Here is a 17,596-nt window from a genome sequence, read left to right as displayed (position 1 = left end):
GAAGGTTCTCTTTTCAAAATTTTGTTTTTCAGAATAAAAACGTCATTAACTTGTAAAAACAATCCGATTGAAGGATGGGGCTGTTATTATTTTGATTTTATCATGAATAATGTGTTTTGGTGGTCTTTTGTTATCAGAATAATAAACATTAACTCATCCACAGTTCCACAGATAAACCCATATATGACAACATAACGAGGACTTATGACAGCAATGTGACAGATACAGATGTTTTGTTTTGTTGTCATTGTCATTTATTGATTCAAACACGGCTCTTTTCACATTTTTTGAGTTATTCTCCTCATTTATTAAACAAAAAGTTCTAATTTCTAATAGTAAACTTTGCAAAATACCTCCATGTTGAAATTTTCTATATCAAAATGTATCAAACTCCATCACATTCGTCGTCAGACACTATCAACCCTTCGAACATAAGATCTGTGGTTTGCGCGACGTGTCTCAGTAATAACCGTATTTTGCGCCCAGTTATGGAAATTCCGCACCTTATAAACACTTGTGTTGGCTTGACAGTGAGTACTTTACCATGTAATATTTATTTGTAAACAATTTGCCTCCATTCCAAAACTTGGGGAGCATTTCCAAATGTTTACCATGTTTTGTTCTAAATTCAAGTCTTTGGACGTCTGTTCTCAGTCTTGTTTGGTCTGTTCTGTGCTGATGGTCTTAGCCCTTTTACAGGTGAAGGCCATCACCTTATATGTAACTCTATGCCATGGAGGTAAGGTAAAAATACATACACAATAGTTACCATCCAGAATCAATGTTTTATGAATGTTTCAGCTGGACCCTGAAGACAACATTTGCTGGGAGTGCCGCGCTATCCTCACCAAGGTGTCGAAGTTTGTGCAACTAGCACACCGCTCCAGTACCGTGCTGAGATGTTTGTCACAGTTAGATAAGGTAAATAATTATTTATTTTTATTTCATTGTGTTCAGAAAACTTACAGCTATCTTAAACTAGCTAACATTAATATGATGCATCATCTCTGACTACCCCTTTAAACCCTTTAGTCCTGAGCATACATCTTATGTATTTAGTTTATTCATACATACATAATTGTAAGTACCAAAACACCTAATAAAATAACACTTTTGTTTCTCTAACAGGCTACAAACTACGGTCAGCGAGGTATTCTAGTGCAAAGCCTTTCAACACTCACTCAGAGCAAGCCAAAGGACACATACAACGCCATCTACAGGCATGAGGAGGACAAACACAATTCTGAACTGCAGAATATGGAATTTCAATACACAATGCCTGAGCCACAGAAACTTAGTAGCGTTTACCATGCAATGTATGTGAATGAAGACTTCCTTCAGCCAAAAAAGGAGATTATTTCATTGAATTGTGAGTTTGAGATAGAATGTGGGGTCAAACAAGAACAGCTTGACACAATGGAGGATGGCGGACACGCAATGCCATATGTGATTGCTAAAGAGGTATTTGTTTAGTATATTTTTTCTGTACTAAGGTTTTCAATTTGGTATTTTTACTCATAATAGACACTAAAATCGGTTCAGTTGTGGAGCTAATAGTTACAAATATAGCATGTACGGTGGCCTGCGCCTAAAAGTATACAGGCGGAGTTTTTAAAATAGCGATCTCAAGCTCATATGCTGCTCAAGCACATCCACATAAACACCACTGCTACACACATCACACACAACACGTCCCCGGATTTATAACAGATGTAGCTGGCCCCTTCATCATCAGGGATCGCTATTTTAAAAACTCCGCCTGTATACTTTTAGGCGCAGGCCACCGTACAGTGAGCCAAAGATATATCTATGCCACAACAGCGAAAACACTTTAATTTTATGATCTACTGACATGATAACATCATAACATCTTTATCTTTTTCAGCTTCCCCCCGCTACAGTAATAAGACAGAAGTCAGCCAAGCCCCGCACACAGAGACAAAAGAAAAGCAAAAGAAAAAAATCAACATCAGATGATGATGACAAATCAATGGAGCCGTACTTTAGTGAACCATTTGAGGAACCAAGTAAAGATGATGATGGTAATGATGATGAAAATCCAAAATCTGATGAACAGAAAGAATATTTGGAGAAAATCCTGAATGAACATGAAATGTTGGCCTTCAGAGAGAAGATGAAGGAATTCAGGTATTTATAAAATGAAATTATCCTCATTTCAGCTCCGATAATTGCTTTGACGTTATGGAGACATTTTGAGTTTTGCGGTACAGTGTTAGAAATATCTCATAATTAATGAAATTCTATAGATTTTGTCTATCAGCTTATTGTACGAGTTGTATCCAAATAAATTTGTAAAATATTACTTTTCAGGTTTTACAAGACTAGTCCACATCGTTGCGTGAAGTGTTTAATTTCGTTCGCCTCCGAAAAAATGTTGTATGAGCACAATACTTTACATAGTGAGGTATGTTATGTGTAATGTCTCATCTAAAGACGCTCACGACCGATTTTTTGTGGGATGTGTGCGTTGTGCTGTTGCAATGAGTACTTTCTATTTTTCTCTTATAAAATCGGTCGTGTGTGAGCACCCTTAGACGACAATAATATCGAAAATGTAAAAAAAACCTCCTTTTTTTGAAGTTGGTTAAAATTTTCAGTTATTTCATAAATCCTAACGGTCTAAATTTGTAATTAGAGTAAAAATAATATGCGAATCTAATTAGGTAATTAACGTGCTGGGCATCTACAAAACACCATTCAAACATTAAACTTATTATTTCAGAACTTAGGTCCCTTTTCGTGTCGGATATGTGAACAGAGGTTTCCCGTCGCATCGGACGTCGACTTACACGTCAAAACACATTACAAGTAAGTCTTACGAATACAAATACCCCAAATACCTAAATAGAAATATATGAGCCTAATAGTAACTAACATAATTATGGTGACTTATCTGATACTGCTTTTGCTGGAAATAAAGATATACCTACTGTCGATATTTTAAAGACTTTATTTAAAATTCTTCGCTATTAGTGTTTCCGTAAATCTCATTTTCCACTGGCAAAATTAATATGAGTAGTTTATCTAAAATTTAGCTAAAATTAAGTTTAGTGCCTTCAGGATTGACATACCTAATAGTTAGACGAAAGTTGTTATTCTACGAATATAATTTCAAGCTAACCTTATAAATATAATGTAAGCTAAACTTATTTTTACTATTTTGGTTTCAGAATCTACGTTTGCTCTATTTGCGCGTTCCAGCACTATCAAGCGAAGAGCGTCACAGTTCACATCAAGCGGACACACGATACGCGAGTGATCAAGTGTAAAAAGTGCGACGCTGAATTTGTGTAAGTGTTTTTCCTTAGTTTAATAAATACGTTTATAAGCCTTGCTTTAATGGTTATCTTTCTTTTCCACCATGAGAGAATAAAATACAAAATAACATCTTATAAATAAAAAGAGTACAAATTAACATACAGTATCTGATTCTTAACCAATTAAGAAAAATTGGTTCAAAACTCGCCCCGGGTCTAAATGGTCTTTCGCCTCTATTATGCCTTATTGTCCACAGCACATGCTGAGCTGGTGCCTTTTTGACGGTCTAGACGGCAAACTTTGTTTTTTTTTGTGACTTTATGAATTTTGATGTGGTTTTGTATAATTTTCTTTTTTGTTGTTGTCAGTGTGTAAAATAAATGTTTCTTTCTTGCTGTTCCAGCGGGCAGCGTCTGTACAGATACCACAAGTTGTCGGCTCACAATAAACTCACGTGTTTGATCTGCTACAAAAAGCTGAGCGCGCTTAGCATGAAACGACATATGCTGTGAGTATAACTCGACTAAATAATAAATATGAAAGTAAAAATATGAAAAAGAAAAGAATTTTAGTAAAGATATACGTTCATTCTAATGAATTTTTTAGAAATAAGGAATTTAAGTACTTACAATTATACCAGGTACTCTTACTATGAAGGTAAACATCGTGAGGAAACCTGCACATCTAGATTATAGAGTACAGCAAAAAGCTGGGGTGCATATATTTAAATGTTTTAAAAAGTATTTCATTGTTCAAGTGTGTACTACATATTTCAACACAATATATGTTTCTAGACAGATACATGGCAACGTGCAGAAGGTGGAGTGTCCGGTGTGCCACAAGCTGTTCCCAGGAGAGCTGCGGCTGAAGAACCACATGGAGACTCACAGCCAGAAGGTACACTAATGAACCATCAGTACATCTATGTCATAATACTCATAATCATCATCAGCGTATAGCAGTCCTCTGCTGGATGTAGACCTCTCCAAGAGGCTCTGCCTAGCTTGGGGTCGGATGGCCGTGTGTGAGATGTCCCCGTATTATTATCAATTATAATATAAAGCAAAACTTCTCGCGTCTGTCTGTATCATGTATGTACTTATGCTTAGATCTATAAAAGTAAACAAAGACTAAGATGCGTTTTTTAAAATATATATTCAAGAGGAAGCTTTTTATCCCGCGTTTTCCACGGAAAACTTTTTAGGCGAAGCGAATTTCGTGGTTAGGTATATACAGAATTTCAGGTGTTTTTAAATGTTGTCTCACAAGATGTGTGAAAAATCGGCGTACGAGTATGACCCTACTGTGGGTGGACAGTATCAAATACAAATATGTTTATTATCAAAAGTAACTTACAAGTGACACAAAATAATTACTTAGCTATACAAAATATATTAATTTAACAAACTAACAATAATATGTGGTTGAGGTGGCATCATTACAGTACCATAGCTGTAATGACAGACTTTCCGCACTCGTATCACAATGTACTATTGTGTTATGCTGACGTTAAGAAGACTACATTAGTGACTGTAGTTTTACATTTCAGGTAGACGAGGACGCGTTTTGCGCCGAATGCGGCATTCAGTTCAGAAACAGAAACGTTTTGAAAGCTCATCTCAAGTTCAACAAGAGACATAACGGCGACGATCAACTTAAGTAAGTTCTGTGAAAATTCTGTTTGTCACGTTTTACACTAATACACCATTATTGCATTCACCATGTGACATACAGAAAGTCTGTTAGTGTTATGAAGGTTCTGTTAGTCATATTTTACACTCATATTTCATTCACCATGTCACACATACAGACTTTCATTGCCTTCTCTATTACACATGTATTGAAGCATATAGGATCCTGCCAAGAAATTATCCAAAACTATAATTTGTTATAATAATGAGTTTTTTGGCGACAGATACGAGTGCGATGTTTGCGAGAAAAGAACTGCGACCAAGACCGCGATGCAGTACCACATAGAGGCGGAACACTTGAAGCTCGCCAACTATCTGTGTGACATCTGCAATAAGGTGAGCATAGAAGCGTTTAAAGTAATTTAAAAAAATAAAGTCTATCGACATGGTAGCATTTTATGAGTGATAGACCATATGGCCGTCAATTTTCTTATCTTATTCTTCAGCAGATAGACTTTGTTAGACTTGCATAATAGTGTAATAAATGGTATTCAGTTTAAACGTAATTTTGCAGCATTTTCACGCTGAAAGACCGTACAAGAGGCACTTGAGGGAGAAACACTCGAGCCGTGTGGTGGTCAAGAGCAACGTGTGTCATGTGTGCGGGAAAGCATTTGCGGTAAGCACACACTACCTCTTATTTATACCCTGATTACAGCTACTGAGTACAGTGGCGAGGCAGTATCATATATAATACATAGACACCCAAGTAGCTTTACCATAGCGTGAAACCGGCTGCCAAAAACAAGATTTTGTAGTTCCGTATCTACATTAACTTGCCATGCTGTAGCTTGATGGGGACAAAATCGAACTCTATTGATCGGGGTTTTTCACCGTTGTAATAGAATAGACGTGAAGCTTAAAAAAATGCCTGGTTTGTAAAGAAAAATAAAGGAGACATATAAGTTTTTTTTTAATAAGTAAGCAATGTATTTTTCCATTCTTTAACCTCTAGAATGCCGTGTGCCAGATCTGTCCCAACCCCCCTTGTCTGCCTAGTGACAGATCTGTCCCAAGAGCACTTCATCGCGATTTTTGTGATTTTAGTTATTAATTACCATGAAATAGAGTATGAAATCACCTGTAATTTATTCTATATGAATGAAACAACCATCGACAACATTCATTGAGTAAAAAACTTCACTTGTTTACTACACTCGCGAGCAACCAAATCGACTCAAGCCTTCACGGCGCACATATACATTGATTTTCCTAAAACGATAAATGGTAAATATAAAAGTGATATGTCATTCGAAAGCTGAAGAATTAGGCTTTCAATTAAGATCAATACCATAAAAAAAAACTAAGCGCAGATTTAATGACGCATTTTAATTGCCCGTCAGTGTTAATTACCTCATTAGGAATCCACGCCTTGCGCTACCTGATCCCGCTATAAAACCTTTCCACATCCGGTGTACCTTATCAGTCGCTTGTTGCAAGTTGACCGGTACACATCTCGTTGCATTGTATTCCTTGTTTTCGCAAACCCATGGATACCACACCAGAAGAAGCTGCTCAAGTTGTTGCCTTGCTGCAACAAGGGTTAAGTCAGCGAGCAGTCGCTGCCCAGCTCCACTTGAGCCAGTCTGCTGTATCCCGAGTATACAGACGGTTCCAAGAGACTGGTGCCTTCAATCGAAGACCAAGAACGGGCCGCCACCGCTGCACTTCAGAGAGAGACGACCGCTTCATTGTCTCAACCTCGCTGCGCAATCGACACCTTACGGGCGTTGATGTGCAGCAAGAACTGAGACGTGTACGACAAGTGGCTGTCAGCGAGTGGACAGTGAGAAGACGCTTGAAGGAAGCCAACTTGACACCAAAAAGACCTGCATCAGGCCCCAAATTGACTGCAGGCCACCGACAAGCGCGTCTTCAGTTTGCTCGAGAGCATCTCGATTGGAGCATTGCGCAATGGCGGTCGGTCCTGTTTACTGATGAGTGCAGAGTGTGTCTGCATGGCAGTGACAGGAGAGGCCGGGTCTACCGGCGTCCGGGGGAACGATTTGCCCAATGTTGTTTCGCTGAAACAGTAGCATATGGCGGCGGTTCCTGCATGATGTGGGCTGGTATTTCTCTAGAGGGAAAAACCGCACTTGTTTTCGTGCCTGGAGGCGGCCGAGGAGGCGGGTTAACAGCTGATCGGTACATCACCGACATTCTACTCGGTCATGTTGTGCCCTATGCAGAATTTGTCGGTGAAGACTTCGTGCTAATGCACGACAATGCCCGCTGCCACACGGCACGAGTCAGTCGGCAGTTTCTGAGAGAGAAGGAATTGCGCACGATGGACTGGCCTGCGCTCAGTCCTGACCTGAATCCCATCGAACACTTATGGGACGAGCTCAAAAGAAGAGTTCGGGCCAGGAATCCAGTCCCTGCAAGCGTGGACGAGCTGAAGACAGCTTTATTAGAGGAGTGGGACGGCATTCCTCAGGAAACTGTCAAAAAGTTGATAAGGTCTATGAGAAACAGGCTGCAGGCTGTAATTAGGGCAAGAGGGGGCAATACAAAGTATTGATTTAAATAAATAAATTTTTATCTTAACATTTTTTGTTTAATTTGTATAATACGATACCCATACCCTTTTTTCCTAAATTCCCGTTTTTCCTACAATTGCGTTCAGACATCATTTATTTCAAAAATGATGAATGGATTTCAATAATAATGATATCAAATTAAAGCTGACATCTTAAGCTTTTAAATGACATATCATTTTTATTATTTCTATTCATAATTTTACTTGTATTAATGTATGTTTGCGCCGTCAAGGCTTGAGTCGATTTGGTTGCTCGCGAGTGTAGTAGCGCGAAATTCAAATTTTGGTACCTTGAAAAGTCCTTGTAATCGCGACTGTTGGTAATAAAATAGTGATTTCGTATGGAAAAAACGTCAAAAGTTAAGTAAATACTATGTTTCTTTGTTTTTTATTAAATTTTGAAGGTATAGTGATAAATCAATAGTATAAAAAAATACAAAAAATCGAGGTTTTTATCGATCTAAAATTGTACCGGATTATTGCCTGAACGGTGCGTAACTTTGTAAACTGTTTTCTAGACTGTTATGTAAAAACATCAATAAATAATTTATTTCATTTATAAAGATAATTTTATTGATAATACATATTTATATCGGTTTATTCAATAAATAGCCAAAATATTAGAGAAAAACAATATTTATCAAGGTGCATCCAAAATTCACACACACACATACGCAAACAAAATGGCCGCCGCTCGTGTATGTACACGAAGTGCGTTGGGTTGTTATACAGCGTGTTTTATTTTTTAGGATCATCGCTCTAGTGAACGTGAAGTTTAGGCTCTTTAGAATGATATCGATGTGTAGATGAGTCTGAGAGGGTGATCACCTGTCCTATTTATATAAATAAATATTTGTATTTATATATGTATATATTTATAGTATCATATTTGTTGAAAGTAGGTTAACAAATAAGTAAATATGATTCAGTAAGTAACTTACATTTAAGTTTTTTATAATTTAGTAGGCTAAAATACGAAACATTACAAAAATATTATCATTCTTCTTTTATTTTTGAAAAGTGAACACCCTTGATTTGGGACAGATCTGTCTCACGGCGCACTGGATCAAGCTCTTGTCACGCACACATGCACATGTACAGAAAATGGAGTCTTTTGAAATAAAGCAAATTATAGTCAGTATTCAAAATATAAATTATGAATCTATTTCCTCTAGAGTTTATACTTTATTGATATCAGTTGATAGCTATATAATCTCTTCAAGTAATAAGAATAATAAAACCTGGATTGAAACTAAAATTATATTGAAATAGAGGTATTTTTCTGTGATGGGTGCAGTTTCAAGTAAAAATCTGTAATCAATGACCTATAGAAATCAAATAAAACTATTATAACCAATAAAATTCTTTGTAACATGTTCATTAGCTATCTGACAATAAATTACAATCGATACATTATTGAGTACCAAACAATAATACCCAAATATTCATATAAATGTGATTCCCGCGCGGGCGCTCTCTACTGTCAAAAAGCGCCGGCAGACGGCAGTTACATGTGTGCGCGGCTGTTCGGCATAGGAAAGGTTAAAATTGTATCAATTGTGTGCTACTTCAAGATTGTCTGACTTTTAATACCGTATTGTTTCCCCCAACAGCATCGAAAGAGCCTGAACGAACACATGAACCGACACACGGGGCTCCGACCGTACGAGTGTAAAATATGCGGCGCTACATTTGGATTCCATTCCGCACTTTACACACACAACAAGCTGGTGCACCTCAAGCAGAGGCGAGTGAGGAAGAAGAAGACTGATGATCAGTGATATTATTTATTATTGACGACCGAATGGTGTAGTGGTTAGTGACCCTGACTGCTATGCCTGTGGTCCCGGGTTAGGTTCCCGGTTGGGGCAGATGTTTGTTTAAAGACAGATATTTGTACTCGGGTCTTGAGTGTTATATTTAATATTTGTTATGTTCAGGTTAATCCATTAATACTGAAGCAATTCTGCTTACAATGTCACTATGAAATTTTATATTTATTATTATGTGTTATTTAAGATTTTTTATTTTACGTTGTATGTAAAAGTATGTAGGTAGAGGTACCTACTATGTCTGAAGCTGGTATGTAGCGTTGAATACACTCATTGCAATAATATATTATATTCATTTTTATTCAAATATTCCCAACCAGACTTTCAGGCCTTAGGCACAATCGGCACATCTGTTTTTGGTGATAGCCCATTCCACGGTTTTGACATTTCTGACCCCTAGTAGATTTCATCGAGTAATTTTACTTCACGTTCACGATGAAAATTCATGCATGCATGAACTGAAAATACAAGTATATACAGTTCTCAGCGTCAAAATGGCGTCAAACGGCGTCTAAAAGATGCACTGCTTTTCTTTTTGTCTTAACAAAACTAAAGGCTTGCGATAAGATGACGTCTACACTATGTTGAAATAAGCAAGACATCGTAGCCCAGTATAAATATTTATTATAAATGCAAGTTTCACTAAAAATAACAAAATATTCAATAATACTTATTTAAATATTAGTTTTATATGTAATATAACATACAAATCACAACATACGTGCTTTTAGCTGAGTAAATAAATCATATAATGAGTGAAATCATATTTTAATTGTGATATTTTTAAAAATTAAGCCTTTAATAGAACAATTTATTTTACAAAATTAATTGGCAATAGGATCAAGATGATAAAATAGTCAAAGTAGGTGCGAAAATAAACCCTGTTATGACTAGGTTATATTTCGAAAGACTCTGAATCTCAAACAAACTAATCATCACCACCCAAAGCGGCAAACTTATTCGCCATGACAGTGACACGTGCACCATCATCACTGCTGTCGTCATCGTCATCATCATCATCAGTCGGCTCGCTCTCCACCGGGCCCCTGTCATCGTCTGACACGTCTATGTCAGACACTGTCTCCGGAGCGTCTTCTGTCAGCGACTGCACCCAGCGGATGTATTTTATTTCGTCACAGGTCTCCCATTTTTCTGTGAGGGAAAAAAAGGTAGTATAAGTAAAATATGTGATGAAAAATAAAGATGTCATGTTTTTTGAATAGTTAATAATCTGTACCTACATTATAAAAGAAGAAAGTTGCTGATTGGGCATCAACGCGCAGCTAAAACGGCTCAATCTACAATCATGAAACTTGGCACATAACCTACGTGTCAAGTTAGATAGTGTAGGTGAGCACTAAGCAGGGATTTTCAGAAACTCCACTCTAAAGGGGTAAAATAGGGGATGAAAGTTTGTATAAAAGTGCTTCAGTTGAACGCAGAATTCCCACGGGAAAACTTTTTAAGGCAAAGCGAAGCTCGCGGGAACAGCTGGTTAATATTTATATAAACATAACTCACCCTTTTCCTTAGAGTACCCCGGGGGTCGCAGCCACAGACAGATCTTGCCGTCCAGAGCCATTCGGAGAAGGCTGTTCGCCGATCTGTATGTGTCTAGCCTGAAACATAGTATAGGAATACATTACTTTAAAGGTGGTTTCTTGAAGTCGGTTTTTAAATTTTTTAAATTATTATTTTATTTTATAGTTTTTAGTTTATTTGCAATAATTTTCAATCAAAAGTAAGGTGCAAATGATACCAAAAAGTCCTACTAATCAATACGAATCATTCAAGCCTAAACACGAAGTAGTTGCTATATACCGTTGAGGAGTTCCCCTGACTGCCTTCTGTTTCCATCATCAGATCAGCTCAAGGTCACCATCATTTTTTATGTTGTAAGAACTATATTTACGTTCTTAATTTCATTAGAATCGGTTAATAGTTAATATGTGCCCAAAATGGAAATTCATACCCTGTTTTTACCCCTTTACGCACCCTTGGGGGTGAGATAAAATTCTGAAAAAAATGGGACCACCTGGGAGCTCAACCCAATACAACAAAAAAAGAATTTTCAAAATCGGGTCATAAACGGCGGAGTAATCGGTGAACATACATAAAAAAAAGATCTTGACGAATTGAGAACCTCCTCCTTTTTTTGAAGTCGGTTGAAAACCGCATCTAAACTAAATAGAGCACACAATTACCTAGCAGCCTTAGCCGTCAGATAGCCTCGTTTCTTCGCCCATCCGTCGCAGATGTCCCTCGGGGACCACTCGTCATCTTTCTCTGGATGCTCCATGCGCAGCAGGCGCGGCAGGTCGAGGCGTTCCGCCAGGTATCTGGTGGGGGAAAGGGAGGAATTATATGATTGTTACACATTAAGTATTAGGGCTGCGGTGCGTCGCCGCGTTGTTTTCCATATTATTTTTAAGGGTCAAGTCATAAAAATATAATGGAAAAACACCGCAGCACCGCGGTAATTTAAATACATTTGACAGCTCTTAAATTCTAACTTTAGAGCCGTCGAAACCTAAAATTAGTTTCTATAACGTTTCCGTAAATCTCATATTCCACAGGTATTAATTTTAGTTTGAAACTGAATTTCATGCCTTCAGTATCAACATCATTGTTAGTGAATAGCCACAAACCTGATGGTAGTGTAAGGCTGCCTGAGCTGTGCGATGGGGTACGACCCCATTAGGACTTGCACGGGGCGGGGCACGGTCGAAGGGAAGACTAGACCGGGACAGTCGCATAGACGGACCTGGATAAATAAATAATATAATTAACATCATCAGCCAGTAATCATCTGCTAGACATAGGCCTCTCCCGGCCTCCTGACTCCTGTCTAAGTGGAAATTAGTGAAAAAATACACCCATAGAATATAAAAATTGTTGAGAAGGTTAGCACGGGGCGCAAAACGCGCAAGCAAAGACGTGACGAAAGTTTTGTATCGCACTCACTGACATCTTGCTTGACGACCATCTGAGTCAACCCCTTTCCACTTACTATACTTACCACTGTAATACTCGTATAATATTGGAATAACATCAATAAATATTAAACATACCTGCGGAGTAAGATAGATAGTCTGGAAGTGCTTGGTGTGTCCGGGCGTTTTGGACACAGACACGACCTTTCGTCCCATCAAAGCATTTAACAACGAACTCTTGCCCACATTCGGTTGTCCCACACAGCCTATGGTTAACACTCCGTTTTTGAACTTCTCGTGTTCGTAGTAGGTGGTGTCGGGCTTTTGGATTATGGTTTCGGCTGGGGAAAGAGCTTATTTAAGGTTAGAGAGAGGTAAGAAGTGCACGGATGGATCTTATATATAATATACAGGATATTACAAAAGGGTTTCGCAAATTTTCAACAATTGAAAAACAAAAGTTATTTTTAATGATATTTAGGGCTGATTTTTCAATAGTCAGATAAAAGTTATCTGAGGAATAATTCTTATGCTGTCGCATGTGAATGTTGGTATTAGACAGTGACAGGAACAAGTTCATCCCGCAGATAGCATTTATCTGACCATTGAAAAATCAGCCTTTAATTTATGCAATTTTACTGACAGTTTCAATAACTCGAAGGACTACCAGACATCGGTAGATAAAGTTATTGAAACTGACAGTTAAGCGATGATACTGACGCCAGAGTGGCAGGGCTTGAATCCCTAGATACTACAGATTATTGTTTCAACTAGAAATAGGTAGGTCCCCTAGAAAAGTGTATGTATGTATGTGTGTAGGTTTGAAACTCTCTCACGCAAAAACTACTGAACGGATTTTGGCGAAATTTGGTACGTAGGCTGCTGACAACATCTATTACGCGTAGGCTAGGTTTTATCCCGGAATTCCCAAGGGATTTTTTTTATGGCCCAGCAAGCTATCACGAAAAATCTAGTTTTTACATAACGATGGAAATACCTTGTCTCTGATAACTACTCTCATTATACATACCTTGTCTCTTCGGCTCCTCATCATCATCATACTCCCCGGTTTCCTCCCTGATCTTCTTCTCCCAGGGTCCGAGGTCCACGGCTCCTGCCACCAGCTCGGCACAAGCCTCGAGGATCTTGGAGGCGCCTTCAGCACACATGCGCTGGCGACCCTTGCGGCGACGGATTTGGAGACCTGCGAAGAACATTAGTGATAAAAGATAGCATTAATAAGCCTTTTCCGTAATTATAATGGGCGAAAAACAATAGATTTTTATTGTATCTAATTTCACGGGATTCAACCGGTTAAGCAGATTGAGATTCGTCATTGATTCGACGTAAAATGGTGCTTTGGATTGTCAAAATATTAATTATTATACACTATTTAACAGAGTCTTTGTCACTGAGAAGAATAGCGAAAGAAATTGATGATTTCAAAGAAGGTAACTTTTGATTACGATGAGCTTCCTAACAGTACCTATTAAAGAAGTTCCCATTATTGATTGTTTTTAGTTTGACAAGGTACAACGGTGTATAGCTACTTATGCACACTGCCCCTTAGATACCTATATTAGAAGCATCTCTCAAATTCACCTAATATTTTCCATCACTTACCAGCCTTATCACTAGTCCCTCCCCGCAAATTGTACCCGGGACACGACGTGAAATACACCACTTTCAGCCCGGGGTACCGGTCAGTAAGGTGCTGCTTCCACGCCGCCACCGCCGCGGCTGGCACCAGGTCTATCTTGTTGAGCACTAGTATCATGCTCTTGTTGAGTGAGGTTATGTGCTCGTAGAGGGATGGCGGGAACATGCAGCCCTAGGGAAGAAAGGCAAGGATTAAGTAAGGGGTCAGTATAAAGGCTTTGATAGTGCTTTTACAGGTTTTTGGCTTCAATAAGGTTTAAGGAGATATGATATGCAGCCAAGCCGAGCTTTGTGGTTAGTCTCCACTTTGACCTCATTGTCTACAGCACATGCTGAGTGGGTGACCATTTATTTTATTTTTTTTGTTTTTATTTTATTTTTACCTGTATTTTCACTGTGTCCATTTTTAGTTAAGTTTCTTTACTCACGCAGTATCTAACATCCACAACCAACAGTAGAACATCACACATCTCAAGCACCCTCCACAGCTGCCGCCACGTCTCCAGGTTGAGTTCAGAATAAGACATCTCCTTCCAAAGCGGGGACCTCTCCAGGGCGGTCGTGTATTCCTGGGGGAGAAACGATAAATTAGTGCTACAGTTAAATTTTATTTACCCCTTTTATAAGGGCACATAAACACGATACTGATACTGCGTCCTGCCATTCTCACACTCTCTCCTATTGAACCACTGTTAGTGGGAAAGAGAAGTATTTACGACGTTGTATCGTGTTAGTGTGAGAGAGTGATGTTTCACATAAACGTGTTGAAAAATTCGCAAATAAGGAAATAAGCCAAAACAGGGTGTCTCAGGGGGTAATTTTTAACAATTTGTATTGTAATCTACTCCCAATATTCAAAAGGCGATGTTACCTATGTGACCAACAAGGTTCATAAATGTTTGTTTTGTGCATAATAACATAAACAACGTTAAATTTTGGGAACTACGCTACCACAGACGATACACTGACAACGTACAGATACACAGACACATTAAACTTATAACACTTCCTTTTTTTTGGGGCTTAAACAATATTGTATAACAATCCAACTCACATTAAAGTACCTATGCTCCTGTGCATCCAGCTGTGCAGGGGTCATGTTGTGGTTCCACGGCGGGCGCTTCGGAAACGACACCTCCTTGGGGAAATAGGCCCGGGGGTCCACCTCCAGCTGTTCTTCTGATACTGGGTTTAGGGCTTTTCTGGAATGATTATTATATTGATATGCTTTTAACATTAAGTTCACCTGATTGTACATTATTATGTTTGGAAAGTGTGCCATGAAAGTATAAATAAATGATAAGTCACAATGATCTTAGGATGGATGAGGAAGGCAGTGGAAAAAGAATTGTGACTTCTTGGGAGAAGATCCTATCCTATTCATCCAGAGGATGATTTCTGGCACACAATTATACGTAATTATACTGCCTACATTCTTACTGCTTTTTTTCTTTTTTGAATAGGTACATACTACTTTGTGTCTACAGCAAATATATTTTCTATCTTCTGAATTAAAGGAGGAAACACAAGTGTACTTACAAAGCATCTTCCTTCAGCGCCTGCAGCTCCGCATCAGACTCTCGGTAGAACTTCAGGGCATACTTGTTGCGGTCCCCGCGCCCACCTCCGCGCTGGGGCTGGTAGTTCACCGCGATCACATCCTGGCCGCTGCTGCCGGGGGATGCTGGGGGCAGAGGGGGTTGTTTGTAAGATATTGCTCTTAGAAATAAGGCTGTGTAGGTTTATGGTTCCTAGTTTACAAGGATACAGGACAAATTTGAAAGTGAAGCAAATTTCAAAGGAACAGCTCGGCTGTCCCATTTCAAAACACAGTAACCGCCAACTTTAAAAAAAAACGGGTCTTTGATTTATACATTATTTTAGGCGATTCCGCACAAAACTGCATTGTCAGAATATCAAAAAACCGCTTAGAAACGAAAATAAAATTTCTAAAAACCTAGTAACTCCACCCTGCGAAATCAAAAATGCCACGAAAACCATTTCAAAACATAGTAAGAGCCACCAACCATTTTAAAACACAGTAAGTGAAAATGACTTACTAGGTTTTAAAATGGTCAATGGCGCTTACTAGGTTTTGAAATGGTCAGCAAAGGACAATTTTCGTCCGTTAATTTTAGTAAGTCACAAATGGCATACATTATTACTAACACTTTTTTCGAACAAAATATCAGACATTTCAGAACCTGTATCTTTGCACCAATGAAACCTAGAGAGTTGAATTAAAAGTAGAACATAAGTAAATTTTGTCTTCTTTATAAAAGCTATAGAGACCTTTCTCGTTAGAACCTTTCTACTAGCCCTATTTTGCATAAACAAAAAAAAAAACAAGTTATAAAACTGATTTTTAGATAGAAATTTAGGAAATATTGTCTAATTGAAGGCAGCCATAAATAATTTTCATGTTAGAGCCTTCTGAATATGGCTATTTAATTCATTTACATAAAACAAAAAACAAACATAAAAATATGCCCGTATTTCAGCTATTACTTATAGTGCCGTCGTGTAAAAGTGCTGCAAAATTGGATTTATAATATGTGAAGGATCCCAAACATATAAAAAATGAAATTATTACGCAATTATTGCAATTTCAATATACTTAACTTGTCTTAAATGACACAATAATGGCCCTTACTAGGTTATGAAATGGTCAGTGAGGGCGGTTTTAGGGTGAGAAAACTATATAAAACCTAGTAAGTGTTTTCTTTTATCATATCATTACAGCAACAATTTTAGTCATATTTAAATGAAATAGTATTGTATATAAAGCCTAGGTTCTGCCGCTTCTTTTAAGCTTACATTTGTTCAGATATCTATCATAGTTTTACCAGGGCATTGAAATGAAGGTACAAAAACGTTTTTTGGCTCTCCTGGACATTTTGTCTCATGGCTGTTACTGTGTTTTAAAATGGGACAGCCGAGCTAGTAAGTGTTATATTGTAGCTGCAGAACCTACTATTGAACCTAGCCTTGAATAGTTATTTTATTTACAACATACCTATTTACTTGATGAGTGTTAGAGGTGCGACAACTGCTGTGTGTTGTCCTTGCTCACAGATTTTGATTCAAAAAGTTGAACTAACTTCTCAAAGTTCTGTTAAGTTGTTGTTAAATAGTACAAATACTTACTAGACAGCAACAGCGTCTTATTCTTCTTAGTCTGCAGTTGTTGTTTCTTGGCTTTTCCGCTAAACGGCGTTTTGCGGCGAGCTTGCGGCATTGTGGGATTCTGCAAGTATAAACTTTGGTATTTTACCTAAAAAGTATTGTCACAAGTTCAGTTTAAGGCAAAATGGGTAAGTATGGAAGAGAATCTGAGCTTAGTAAGTAACTGATATAGCAGTTAACATCATAAATTAAACATGTAAACAAACAGTAAAACGTATGTTTTTTTCCACGTGCTACAAAGTGAAGGCTAGTTTATTCGTAATAACAATAGATTATGGGAACAGTATATATTTATGCAATGAAAATTTTAGTTTTACTTACGGCTGTAACGCCTGTATTACACAATGTAATGCAATTTCATAAAATTCCGGTTTAATTTTTCATTGAACCATGAACGAACACGAAAAATTGAGAAAATTCTGATAGATATGCAAGATGACGTTTGTTGACAGTTTTGACCAATGTTTTGACACACAA

At 37.9% G+C, this 17,596-nt stretch overlaps 3 protein-coding genes across 3 annotated transcripts; 2 read left to right on the top strand and 1 right to left on the bottom strand.

The window, feature by feature from the left end:
* The first annotated feature begins 262 nt into the window (after nt 1-262).
* LOC105383193 lies at nt 263-2,833 on the top strand. The gene is made up of 6 exons (XM_048624282.1): nt 263-530; nt 802-921; nt 1,129-1,461; nt 1,886-2,148; nt 2,332-2,425; nt 2,744-2,833. The coding sequence occupies exons 1-6, from the start codon at nt 381-383 to the stop codon at nt 2,831-2,833; spliced, it is 1,050 nt and encodes a 349-aa protein (XP_048480239.1). The 5' UTR covers nt 263-380.
* A 1,097-nt stretch (nt 2,834-3,930) lies between these two features.
* Nucleotides 3,931-9,375, top strand: LOC125489208 (zinc finger and SCAN domain-containing protein 23-like). The gene is made up of 6 exons (XM_048624281.1): nt 3,931-3,936; nt 4,078-4,176; nt 4,829-4,938; nt 5,195-5,306; nt 5,485-5,589; nt 9,123-9,375. The coding sequence occupies exons 1-6, from the start codon at nt 3,931-3,933 to the stop codon at nt 9,288-9,290; spliced, it is 600 nt and encodes a 199-aa protein (XP_048480238.1). The 3' UTR covers nt 9,291-9,375.
* A 669-nt stretch (nt 9,376-10,044) lies between these two features.
* On the bottom strand, nt 10,045-17,588 carry LOC105383191 (guanine nucleotide-binding protein-like 1). The gene is made up of 12 exons (XM_048624036.1): nt 17,441-17,588; nt 17,081-17,180; nt 15,473-15,617; nt 14,988-15,135; nt 14,362-14,502; nt 13,898-14,105; nt 13,305-13,478; nt 12,413-12,615; nt 11,990-12,105; nt 11,546-11,680; nt 10,863-10,960; nt 10,045-10,493 (listed from the first exon to the last, which is right to left on the bottom strand). The coding sequence occupies exons 2-12, from the start codon at nt 17,169-17,171 to the stop codon at nt 10,270-10,272; spliced, it is 1,683 nt and encodes a 560-aa protein (XP_048479993.1). The 5' UTR covers nt 17,172-17,180; nt 17,441-17,588; the 3' UTR covers nt 10,045-10,269.
* Nucleotides 17,589-17,596: the final 8 nt, after the last annotated feature.

This window comes from Plutella xylostella, chromosome 11 (assembly GCF_932276165.1).
Source record: "Plutella xylostella chromosome 11, ilPluXylo3.1, whole genome shotgun sequence".
NCBI lineage: Eukaryota > Metazoa > Arthropoda > Insecta > Lepidoptera > Plutellidae > Plutella > Plutella xylostella.
Note: the sequence above shows the minus strand (reverse complement) of the source record. Positions and strands in the feature narration are given on the sequence as shown.

Coding starts and splice junctions, on each gene's coding strand:
- LOC105383193 (XM_048624282.1), top strand. CDS start 381: ATGTATCAAACTCCATCACATTCGTCGTCAGACACTATCAACCCTTCG. Junction 922..1,128: donor GTTTGTCACAGTTAGATAAG/GTAAATAATTAT, acceptor TTTCTCTAACAG/GCTACAAACTACGGTCAGCG. Junction 2,426..2,743: donor ACAATACTTTACATAGTGAG/GTATGTTATGTG, acceptor TTATTATTTCAG/AACTTAGGTCCCTTTTCGTG.
- LOC125489208 (XM_048624281.1), top strand. Junction 4,939..5,194: donor AACGGCGACGATCAACTTAA/GTAAGTTCTGTG, acceptor TTTTGGCGACAG/ATACGAGTGCGATGTTTGCG. Junction 5,590..9,122: donor TGTGCGGGAAAGCATTTGCG/GTAAGCACACAC, acceptor TTCCCCCAACAG/CATCGAAAGAGCCTGAACGA.
- LOC105383191 (XM_048624036.1), bottom strand. CDS start 17,171: ATGCCGCAAGCTCGCCGCAAAACGCCGTTTAGCGGAAAAGCCAAGAAA. Junction 15,136..15,472: donor GCGCTGAAGGAAGATGCTTT/GTAAGTACACTT, acceptor TAATCATTCCAG/AAAAGCCCTAAACCCAGTAT. Junction 11,681..11,989: donor CAGCCTTACACTACCATCAG/GTTTGTGGCTAT, acceptor TTCCCCCACCAG/ATACCTGGCGGAACGCCTCG.